Raw genomic sequence first — 12,794 nt, 5'->3', positions numbered from 1 at the left:
AGCACAGTTTTACAGCATAATTTCTAATTATAGTATAGTTTAACCTTGTAATAAACAATAGGTCACATGAGCTTCCTCTCAAGTCTGGAACAACTATAAAAGAAAACAATAGGCCAACTTTTGTTTTCCTCACATTGTGCATAGCATGGCAGCGTATGCTACTTAAGTGTATACCTGCTAAATTAGTTCCTCTGTCAAAACATACAGGATGCAAAATTCATTCTCCTCGATTTTTGGGCACGGGGCCACAATCCATATGTGCCCCTGCCTGGGAAAAAAGTTGGGTAAAATTCATCTACCCACTTCATTTCCCCGACAGTGATGTTGCTCCTGCACAGCCCCAGACTCCATTTCTCTGCCCACATCCTCTGCACACTGCAGGGGGCTGAGTAGCATCGTAAAGAAACCATTTGTTCCAGGCATCCTAGCCTTTTTGAAGGCACAGTCCCTATAAAGGGGAAGTTGCAGCAATGCACTGCAGGCTGCTGGATAATCACTTTTTGCCTTTGAGAGGCAAGGAATATGGCATACCAGAGGAAAAAGAGAGCTCCCCACTTTAGGGGCGATGACCTGGACATGCTATGCAGAGAGGTGGAGGCCAGGAAGGAGGCCATGTTCCTGGCAGGATGGGAGTGGGGGCAGGAAGCCCTCACGAATGAGCCTCTTCAGGCAATGAGAGCAGGTGCTAAGGGCAGTCAATGCCCAGAGTGTGGCCCCCCAGAATCCAACAACAGTGCTGGAAAATGACCTCACTCAGGTACACCACACCACCCCACCACACCACACACCTTACACTGCTCAATGCACCACACCCCAATCATTCACCCAGCAGCACTCCCTGGCACTCCAGTATCACCCCTAACATTCTTATACTACACCACACTCATACCTTCCAATCATATCATCCATGCACAGACCTCGACAAACATACAGCTATTCAGCTATGGCAGGCACAAACCCAATCACAATGACACACAGTTATTCTGCCCTGTCTCTTGTAGGAAGTGGTCACTCACAACAGGAGGGAGCTGTAAAGGACTGGGCGGAGGATCATCATCAGCGGCCTCAGGATGGTCCACAGGACAATGAACACCAATGGCACAGAGCCAGTGACACCTGCCACTGCTGACTCCATCCTGGATGGTGTTAATTTGCTGCCTTATGCACCGTCTCCACTCAATCCTCATCCAGAAAGCTGCCGTGAAATGGAAACTGCTGAGGGAGGGACCGTGGACTTTCAGCTTTCTCCCCCACCACCCCACCCACCATTCCCTCACCTATCTTTCCTTAATCGTTTGCGCTGTCAGACAGTCAAAAACTGCCAGATGCTCAGTCACTGAGACCTCAGGCAGAAGGGTGTGATGAACAACACACCTATGAGGAAGAAGCACTATCACATGACCACATTCACAGCCACCACCTCAGATACTGGCACTGCATAAACACCACAGGGTATTTTAGAGTCAGGGCCTACACGTGACGAGTCACAGGGCAACAACTTTGTCTCAGCACAACTAAGTCAAAAGTACCTCAGCTGCAATTCGTTGAATTTCCTTTTAATAGCCCCAAACCAGGGCTCATCTTGCTTCCTAACACTTGTTATTTCAGGAGCATATAAGGCAACTGTTGCCTGCAAATTCGCTGACCAAGTTTGGTACCCTGGTGTTGCATCTGCCTGTTGACACCATGATGCTCCCACGCCACAACTCTGCAGGAATGTCTGCATAGCACGCTCATACAAGATTCCCTGTTGATCTTTATTATAGTTTCAAATCTAGACTGTTCCAAGTCTCAGTACAACAGTTAATCTAATCTGTATGTAACCTAGCCAGTGTGAATATCATTTTTTTTTTTAACTATTTCCCACCCGAAGGGGGTGCAAGTTCTGTTGAAAATAAGCGATTATTGAAATTTCCAGGTAGAAAAGGTTGATTGGGGGTGAAATTGACTTGAATGGAAGAGAAAATCGGGTGAAGTGTAAAACGGACTGACAATTTACTATTGCCCACAGAAATAAAAACAGTAACCTATTATTTTTGTTTCAAACAAATTATTTGTGTACCGCAATATGGTTTACCTCAATTTCTTTGAAATGTTTGCTCCTGTTAACTGTGCCCAACTGTGAAGTTGCTACTTAACAGGATTGTCCACCATACGGTCCTTCCAATAGAATTGCCTGATGGCAGGACAAATGAAGACTACATTTTTTTTAAAGTTTGAATTGCCATTTAAGAATGCCTTATAAAGGAAGCGTTCCCTCTGGTTTGACAGTAACCTTTTACCTTAAGCAAACATGTTTTGTTTTCAAAAGCATTTAAATAGCTAAAACGGTATCAATTTTTCTAATTAAATTTCAGTCGATGTATTGAGGAAAAGAAATATACTTGTGAGCTACTGTCAGTTAGCTTTTAAAAAAATCTTCTCATCGTCAAAAATAAAACCACAAGAAACTAAAATGGAATGGCTTAATTATAATTTGGGCTAGTTTCAAATACTATTTGAGATGGAAAAGTAAAAGAATTGTATAGAGATGTGAATTATATTACAAACCGCGGAATAAAAAGGCTATTTGTGCATGAAGACAATCCTTTGTGAATCGTACAAACGCCCCTCTCAAAGTTTGAATAAAATTAATCTCCTGAAGGAAAGCTCTGCATAATCTCTTCCCAAAAGATAAACTCCAAAATCTTGAAAAAAAATTTCATGAATCTGTGTATGCACCATACGTTCCAATTTCAGCTCCCTCCATCAATATCAAACGTTCCCCAATCAGGTATAATATAGAAGACTACAGAATAAAACTTCCTCAATTTCATTTTAGCCCCAGTCTACTCTCAATCATCAAAGTAATGGAAGGTCCCAGCAGCACTATCGAGTGGCGCTTACTCACCAATAAGCTGCTCACCAATGTGCAGTTTGGGTTCCGCCAGGGGCACTCGGCTCCAGATCTCACTACACCCTTAGTCCAAATATGGACAAAAGAGCTGAGTTCAAGAGGTGAGGCGAGAGTTACTGCCCTTGGTATCAAGGTCGCATTTGCCTTGTGTGTGACATCAAGAAACTCCAGTGAAATTGAAGTGAATAGGAATCAGGGAGAAACTCTTCACTGGTTGGAGTCATAACTAGCACAAAGGAAGATAGTTGTGATTGTTGGAGGCCAATTATCTGAGCCCCTAGACACCGCTATGTTCCTCAGAGTAGTGTCCTAGGCCCAAACGTTTCAGCTGCTTCATCAATGAACTTTCTTCCACCATAAGGTCAGAAGTGGGGATGTTCACTGATATTTGCAGTGTTCAGTGCCATTCGCAACTGCTCAGATAATGAAGCAGTCCTTGCCTGCACACAGTAAGACCTGGACAACATTCAGGCATGGGCTAACAAGTGACAAGTAACATTCACACCACACAAGAGCCAGGCAATGACCATCTCAAACAAGAGAGAATCTAACCATCTCCTTTTGACGTTCAGCAGCATTACTATCGCTGAATCCCCCATCAACATCCTGGGGATCACGAATGATCACAAACTTAACTGGATCAGCCACATAAATACTGTGACTACAAAAGCAGGTCAGAGGTTGGGAATTCTGCACTGAGTGCCTCACCTCTTGACTCCCAAAGCCTGTTCGCCATTTATAAGGCACAAGTCAGGAAGGTGATGGAATACCCTCCACTTATCTGGATGTGTGCAGCTCCAACAACACTCAAGTAGCTCGACATTATCCAGGACAAAGCAGACCGCTTGACTGGCACACCATCCACCACCTTAAACGTTCACATGCGCACTGTGACTGCATCTACAAGATGCACTGCAGCAACTCATCAAGGATCCTTCAACAGCACCTTCCAAACCCACGACCTCTACCACCCAAAAGAACAAGGGCAGTATGTGCAAAGGAACACTGCCACCTCCAAGTTCCCCTCCAAGTTTAACACCATCCTGACTTAGAAACCTATCGTCATTCCCTCACTGTAGTTAGGTCAAAAACCTGAAACTCCCTCCTTAATAGTATTGTGGGTGTATCTACACCACATGGACTGCAGGGTCTCAATAACAGGGTCACCACCACCTCCTCAAGGACAATTAGGGATGGGCAATAAATGTAGGCCTTGCCAGCGGCACCCACATCCCATGAATGAATAAAAAAAAACTCAGGGCACCCTACGGCTGCAGTGTTTCCCACATCAACAATCCTTAACCACGCAAATAAAATTTCCAATCAATTATCACAAGATACCTAAAAGATAAGGAAGCCATAGAATTACATAGAATTTACAGCACAGAAAATGGCCATTCAGCCCAACTGCTCTGCGCCAATGTTTATGCTTCATATGAGCCTCCTCCTACCCAACTTGATCTAATCCTTCTATTAATTTCTCCCACATTTATTTATCCAGCTTCCTCTTAAATGCATCAAATGTGGTTTGTCTGGACTACTCCATGTGGTAGTGAGTTCCACATTCTCTCTATGCTCTGAATATCCATAGTTGACAAGTTCTCTTCAGATGTGGTCTTCAAATTAAGTTTCAAATTTGGATTGATCCAAACTGATACAAATTGACTCTATTCAAATGTACCCTGTCCAGATCTGTTTGATTTCAGATGGTATGTAAGGCCATTTGAGGTACATCCACAAATGCAATGGCTCACTGTTTAAATTTAATCTCATAGAAAATTAGTGAAATAGAAATCCAAACTTCAGATTCAGAGTTCTGAAAGCAGAACCTCCAAACCTATCATTTAGGCTACAGTTAGACTGTAATAACAGTGAAGTTAGTAGCTGTAAAATGCAAAGCACCACAAGCAAAACTGGTGTTATACTGCAGACTGGTTTACATTCTGCCTTCCAAAGAGAGCGTTTTCAAATTTTTGGCAACACAGGTAAGAGTGTATGCTTTCTTGAAATATTAGAGACGCTGCAGTAAATTTATAAAATACCATGAGCATTTAAAAAATCTCACCTAAACATCACAGTGGAGTATTACTCCACAAGATGTCAAATTCAATTACTTGAAGGAACACACCACTTGCTTTTAATGCATTCTAGAATTGTGCTCCGTCAATCTACACATGAAACTGTTTTGCAGTATCGCAAATGACATAACTGCACCTTCTGATTAACCACCGTGATGTGATTAAGCTTGGAACATTAATGGCTATTTTTGATGCACGCACTTCCCGTATTTAGACTTGCCAAGCAAAATCTATGTAAGCTTATGAGTCATAGAATCTTACAACACAGAAGACGATCATTCGGTCCATCATGTCCATGCCAACTCTTTGAAATAGCTGTCTAATTCAGTCAAATAGCCCATACTTCTGCAAATAAATCCTCTTCAAATACATGTCCTATTGCCTTTTGAAAGTTCTTATGGAATCTGGTCCCTCCACCCTTTCAGATAACAACCTTCTTTGTGAAAAAAAACCCCACATAACTGAATTCCCTCATTCTTTACATCATCCTGGTAAACCTATTCTGTACCCTCTCCAAGAAACTGACATCCTTCCTAAAGTGTGGCGTCGAGAACTGTACACAATACTCCGGTTGAGACCTAACCAGTGACGTGTAAAGTTTTAGTATTGTTTTTGTATTGAATGCCCCTATTTACAAAGCCAAGCTTTCTTAACTGCTTTATCAAATTACCTTGCGACCTTCAAAGATTTGAGAATATGCACTCCCAGATCCCCCTGCTTTTGCACCCACTACAAAATAGTACCATTTAAATTATACTGCCTCATGTCGTTCCTTCCAACGTGCACCACTTCACTCTTACGGCCTTAAATTGCATGTCATGTGTGTGCCCATTTCACCAGTCTGTCTACGTCCTCCTGAAAGTCTGTTTATCTTGCTCACTATTTACTATGTTGCCAAATTTTGTATCATTTGCAAACTTCAAAATTGTACTCTTATGCCCAAGTCTAGGTCATTTATATACAACAAGAAAATCAATGGTCCTAATGCCAAGCCATTGGGAGCAGGGCAGGGGGGGTGTGGGGGGCACTACATGCTTTGTTCCAGTCAGAAAACCATCTATTTACCATTGTTCTCTATCACCTATCCTTGGCCAGTTACATCTCCAAGTTATCATCCCTTGAACACCATGGGCTGAATTTCAATGGCCCCTCGACACCACTGGTCGCGGCGCGGGGGCTGGTAAAATGCTGCAGGGGGGAGGCCCACCTCGACCCGCGACGTTGAGAAGGGTCCGTCGCATATTACCGGCAGCAGGACCTTTGTGCGGCCCCACCCACCGCCAGGCGGCGGGCCCTGCATTTCCATATTAAAATAAGGCCTAATGAAATGCAAATTCACCTACCTGCAGGCAGCCGTCCCATTCCGCACGCTGTACAGAGTTCCGGGTGAGCACCTGGTGGGGAGGGGGCAGTAATAAAATTGTCAGGGCAGGAGGGATGGAGGAGCAGGGAGAACACTTTTTATTGGATGTGGGGATGGTGGGAAGGGGCTGGAGGCCAAATGCTCAAAGGCTTGGGGGGTGGGGGGGGGGGGGGGGGAGAGAAGGTTCGGGAAGGGAACAAATTATTTTTTGAGAATAAATGCCACTTACATGGCCATTGGGGGTGTTGGGGAAGGGCCTCAACATCTTTATTCATTGCTAATAAAACTTCCTGATGATTGTACCTTTAAAAATTAAAACTACATTGTAAGAGCTTAACGCCCTTTAAAAATCACGCCGGCGCCAGACGCCATTACCGGGGACGCAGCGGCCACTCCCTTACATCATTGGGGGTGGCCACTTCGCCCCCTCTATTTAAATGAGCCCCCCGCGCATAATATTGCAAGGGCTCAGGGATGGCGCGGGATGCACGCCATTTTTAGATTGTGCCGCCACGAACTGCAGTGCACTCATAAAATTCAGCCCAATGTGATTCTATTTTCTGAATAAGACTGCCTGTGGTTCTTTATCATAGCCTTTTAAAATTCCATCTATTCACAACATCTACAACACTACCTTCACCAACCCTCATTGTTGCTTCATCTAAGAACTCAATAAGGTAGTCAGACACTATTTGCCTTTAACAAATGGTGCTCGCTGTCCTTTAGGAACCTATGCTTCTCCAAGTGAGAACTAATTTTGTTCTTGACAATAGTCTCTAGTAGTTTTCCCACCACTGGCATTAGACCGATTGACCTGTAGTTACCAGGTTTACCCCTCCCCTTTTTTGAACAGAGATATAAAGTTTGCTGACACTGCACTTCAAGTAGTGCAGAAAACTGCATACATCCACAATGGCTTGTGTTATGGTCTCCGGGAAGCTGTCAAGGTGCTGGACAAACAACAAGCTCACTTATGTGTCCTGGCAGGCGACTGTGGAGAGGCACAGTATGTTAAGTTGGTAGAGGCACTCTGTGCTGAGCATCAGATTCAACTGATTAAGGTTGATAACAAGAAGAAACTTGGTGAGTGGGTAGGCCTGGACAAAATAGACCGAGAAGGGAAACCTCGTAAGGTTGTAGGCTGCAGCTGTGTTGTTGCCAAGGATTATGGCAAAGACTCACAAGCCAAGGATGTCATTGACAACTATTTCAGGGCAAAGGATATGTTTCATAAATAAAAACAAACTTCAAAAAAAAAAGAGTTTGCAATCTTCTGGGGCCACTCCCATATTTAAGGAGGATTAAAAGATCGTATTTAGAGCTTTTGCTATCTGAGAATTGTTATTTTCAATAGTGTACATACTTTCATCACTAAATTGCTGCTGATGTAGTTTCTGACACTAAGAACCTTGCTGAGCTACTTATCTACACTCATAATCAGGGTGGAGTTGTCCTTCAAAGTTTTAATACAAATGAAGCATTGATATCATTTCAATGATCTTTCAAACAAACAAATTTTATAAGACCAGAAAAATGACATTTGATTTCAGGTCTATATTGAATCAGCTGATCGCAACTGGAGATGCGAGACCGTGTTGCTGCAAATGGTTGAATGGCTTGTTAACGCTGAAGGATTATTGGAAAATGTTTGACATTAGAAGAAAGAACCTCAACTCAAGTCATTGATGGCAAGGACTGTTGCACTCTGAACTGGTTTATCAGTAAGAAACTAACAGCATTCAGGAGGTCACAGTCGACGAAGAATTGGTGAAACCTAAGATTAACTGAAATAAAGGAAATAAAGCATAGCTAACAGATGGCCCTGACCACACTAACGGTCTGGCCTACCAGTAAGATGCTTCATGATTTATTCTCCCAAACAAAGTTAGCAAACCACCAAAAACAGTGCACCTAAACAAGGATTTAGGATTGGATGAGATGATCATCCAAATATTGAGGTACTGAGTGTACAGCAAAAGGTGTTTCTAAGGCAGTTGTTTGACACTTCTTGGAACTGCAGTTGATAGTACAAAACTACCACCCAAGCAGAAGGAAAACATAAAGAAACAAACCAAAGACTATAAGTCTCAACAACGCTCTGTCTAGAGCACTCTCCATACAAAAGTTGTATTATGATTGTTGGCCAAAATCACAGGTTAATAAAAACATTAATAAAGTTTTCCAAGAGTATCAGCTTGTGTTTATGATGAATGGTCTATCAGTGGTTCTCAAACTGTCAACCGTGGACCCCTGGGAGTCTGTAAGGTCTTTCCAGAGGGTCCACGGCAGCCAGAGGCAGGCTTGGTGCAAGCTGGGAGACAGGAGCACAGTGTGTCTGCCATATGTGCAATGCAGAGTGGGCTAGCTGTCTCACTTAGGAGGGGAACACATATGGAGGAGTGCTGAGAGCAGCACAAAGACCACCTGCTAGACCCACAGTTACCAAGGTTGGCAGTGGGCACCAGCTAAGTTCAGCCTTGTTCAAGAGAGGAGAGTTTTTTAAAAATATCTACATATTTAAAATAAAAGGGCACCAAAATACAAGTTCACACAGAGCATCATTTTCTCTCAAGATGGCCCTGTTACTGAGTATAGCTGTAAAAACTATTTTCAATGCCTGAAAATGCCACATAAGTGCACTGAGGAAGCTCGCAGTTGGCGTGTAGAGCTAACAAAAACAAATACGTTGCCTTTAGAACACATTTTTGTCATTCTGGCAACTATATGCTATTGTACAACACAGACACCATTACAAATGTTGATTGAAGATAATGACAGAGTAAATTACTTTAAAATGTAAAAGAATTTTCAAACAGCTTTATACTGCCATTGCAAGTACTTCAGCTGAAGCCACAGACAGTGCAAGAGTCCAGTAGCAAAAGACAATGGAAAAAAGGAAGTCTTATTATTTAGAGCTTGGATTTATGGAGCTCGGTGATGGCTGCAACGTGTTGCGTTTTTATCCAACAAAGCAATGAAATGAAAGTGATACCTCACAACAAAGCATCCGAATACAAAGATAAATCAAAGAATTTCTTTAAATGAAAGAACAGTCCTCAGAAAATTCAAATGACAAATATAAATATTGGTTCTGGAAAAGGCACTGAAAGCATCCTTAACAGCATTTTGGATTGCTAAAAGCGAGAAAGCCCATGCTATCGGAAAGGAACTAACTCTTCCAGCTGTTGTAGAAATGTGCAAAATGACGGTGTGTGAAGACACAGCACAAAAGCTAAAGGCCATATGACTTTCTAATGACAGTTCGTGGAAGAATCAAGGAACTTTCATGAGATATAAAATGACAATTGATGAGAAGACTTTGAGGTTGAGAGTAATTCAGCTTGGTGAGACAACTGATGCTGGCAGTGCAGCACAATTAGTAATTATTAGTTCGCTATGTTTGGCTGGGGGAAAGTTTAGAAAATATCCTTTTTGGTCAGGCCTTACCTGAATAAGCAATAGTTGAGGCAAATAGTCAAGTTACTGGATAAATTCATTGAAACAGAAATCGCTCAAGTCGGAGAATTGTGTTGCTGTTTGCAGAAGGGGTTGCTATGACAGGCAATAGGATTGCTACTGCTGCAAGAATTAGAGCTGTAAATCCACAGGTAGTCATGGTACATTGCGTGTTGCATCATCAAACCCTTACTTCAAAAAGAATTGAACCTGAAATTACATGCTATGTGAAATGCAGCTGCAACAGAATTTTGTGAAGTCCAGACCTGTGAATTCACATTTATTTGCAAAGTTGCATTCAGAAATGGGTGCAGGATATGAAAAATTATTTTCCGCTGAAGTACATTTGTTATCTTACAGCAAAGTCAAAAAGAGAATTTTTGAACGTCATAAGGAGCTGCTGGCTTTTCTTTCTGTACACAATTCTGCATTAGCTGAAAACTTCTCATGACCAATTATGAATAATGAAACTTACATACCTTGCTCACATTTTTAACCTGAACCCATCAATAAGAGGGACAATACAACCATACTCGAAATGAGTGACAAGGTTGCAACATTTAGGTAGAAAGAGGAGATTTGGAAACGAGACTGAGCAACAGCGTTTCAGATACATTCCCACTACTGACTTGAGTTTCTAGATGCAAACACAATGACGTGTGGAAGAATGAGTGAAAGAAAGGACCATTGCTCACCTTGCAAAAAATTTGAAAATATAAACACGGCTCTGTACGATTGGGTTCAGGATCTATTTTCAACATTTGTTATAAAGAACAAAGAACAGTACAGCACAGGAACAGGCCAGTCGGCCCTCCAAGCTTGTGCCGATCTTGATGCCTGTCTAAACTAAAACCTTCTGCACTTCCGGGGTCCGTATCCCTCTATTCCCATCCTATTCATGTATTTGTCAAGATGCCTCTTAAACGTCGCTATTGTACCTGCTTCCACCACCTCCCCCGGCAGCAAGTTCCAGGCACTCACCACCCTCTGTGTAAAAAACTTGCTTCGCACATCCCCTCTAAACTTTGTCCCCTAGTAACTGACTCTTCCACCCTGGGAAAAAGCTTCTGACTATCCACCCTGTCCATGCCACTCATAACTTTGTAAACCTTATGTCATCTTATTGCCTAAGTTTAAAAACAGAAGAGGAGCTGGTGTTATCGCCTTGTGACTGCTCACTGAGAATTAAGTTTCAGAAACAAACACCATCCCTGCTTTGGCCACCTGTTGCTGCAAAGTACCCAGAATTGGTAAAAGCAGCAATGAAAGTGTTGCTGCCGTTCCCAATAATGTACATCAATGAAACTTCATTTTCTGCTATGGGAGCAATGAAGACAAAGTACAAGTCCTGTCTGGAAGTGGAGAATGATTTACAAGTATCATTGTCAAACTCAAACATCACACCAAGGACAGACAGGATCCGCAGTGAGAAGCAGGTACACCCAATGCAGTGATATCTGTAAGTAAATACCTGTTTTCTTAAAAGCATTATTAAAATACCCTTCACATGCAGCAATTTCATATTATGATTTATAATCTAGATGGGGTCCATGATTATTAATCCATTTGAAAAGGAGTCCTTCAACAAAGTTTGAGAACACTGATCTGAGACCCCCTCTGCAGGTTCAATGGGTAAATACACCTAATCTAATCCGATTCCCTGATGCTTTAGTGGGCAAGGGCTGCAAACCCTGGTCTGTGTTGTGCCTTTCTGATGGTCAGTGACTAAACAGTTGCAAAGCATACAAACAAAACTAATCCTTTCATGATGCGATTCCATTTGCTTGGATTGTTGAAAACTAAGAGCAAAATGAAGCACAGCAATTCACCCTTTTGATTTCAGCATCAGCCATTAATATAAATTACTCTGTGGCAGTTTTGCCTTAAAGTTTGCTTTGTACTTTGTTCTTGCTGCTGAAAATATTTTCAAGGAGTTAAACCATGAAGAGCTTTCAAAATACTTTTGAGTGCTTGTGAAACATATTTGTACTTGCACATTCTGGAAGGGACATGGTGACATATAAGCAGCACTTGCAAGACCATAGAATATATTCTGTCACTAAATGTGCCTGTTCAGGTTGCTGGAGCAAAATTGCATTAACGATGATGTGAATCCAGAGCTGCACAACCAAATCAACAGAAGGATTATAACCTCGTTAAGTGACAAGTCATCCTAATACTTTTAAGAGGAAAAAGAAAATAAACCATATTTAGAGTCATTCCATTCTGTCACTGACAGAAAATGGCAGTTTTATTCTTTCAGTGCATCAAACACCACGTTATCACCTTATTTCCAAATTCACAACACGCATGCACAAAAATATAAATCTTTAAATTTTCTTTGTAATAAGGAAGAAAATTCTATTTCAATTCTTTTTGCATGTCCAAGCAACAAGTATAAAATGATAATTATCTTCTTACAGATCTTTGGCTGTATTTTAGTCGAGACTCTGGGCAACAGAAGCACATTAGGAGAACACATTTAATTTTTGCTATTGTACAGAAATTGGAAAATGCATTTTTAAGTACAAAAATTTCATCAAAAGTAGGCAATATATAGGGAGTTCTAGTAATATAGGATTAATTGTTGCTAAATCCATGGACAGATAGTTGCATGTCCAAGTCTTAGAACATTTAAAATGCCACTTGTTACTGAGCTGCTGGAAAGCCACCCAAATCCAGGTAACTGACTCTTGGGCAGTACAGTCTATGCCTTGGGTAGCTCTTTCTTCCCCTTGCAACCCCTCACTGTGCTTCTTTGGCCTCCTGTTGACCAGGAAGATACATCTGCTGAAGCTCCACCTTGCTACTCTGTCAAATGTCAGAGTAGCCTGCTCCCATCTCAACTCCCTCAACTGCTGCTCATTCATTTGCCAGGGCTTCCTCTACCAACCTCTGATGCCCAGTTGATGCCAGCAGCCTCATATCCCCTCATGTGGTGGTGAGAACTCAGGCTACTCAGCAGGTGTCTCAACACAACCAACCCAATAGATGACAGCGG

At 42.1% G+C, this 12,794-nt stretch overlaps 1 protein-coding gene across 3 annotated transcripts in view; it reads right to left on the bottom strand.

Moving 5' to 3' along the window:
* The window catches only part of cobll1b (cordon-bleu WH2 repeat protein-like 1b), a 235,779-nt gene that overhangs the window by 148,910 nt on the left and 74,075 nt on the right, over positions 1-12,794 (bottom strand). For 2 of the 3 annotated variants that reach the window (XM_068035220.1, XM_068035221.1), the window contains exon 3: positions 6,318-6,368. The exons of the other annotated variant lie outside the window; for it this stretch is intronic. In XM_068035220.1, the coding sequence (XP_067891321.1) occupies positions 6,318-6,368 (51 nt within the window). The remainder of the gene's footprint in view (positions 1-6,317; positions 6,369-12,794) is intronic. 3 annotated transcript variants of the gene reach the window in all.

The sequence above is a fragment of the Heterodontus francisci genome, chromosome 7, assembly GCF_036365525.1.
Source record: "Heterodontus francisci isolate sHetFra1 chromosome 7, sHetFra1.hap1, whole genome shotgun sequence".
Lineage (NCBI taxonomy): Eukaryota > Metazoa > Chordata > Chondrichthyes > Heterodontiformes > Heterodontidae > Heterodontus > Heterodontus francisci.
Note: the sequence above shows the minus strand (reverse complement) of the source record. Positions and strands in the feature narration are given on the sequence as shown.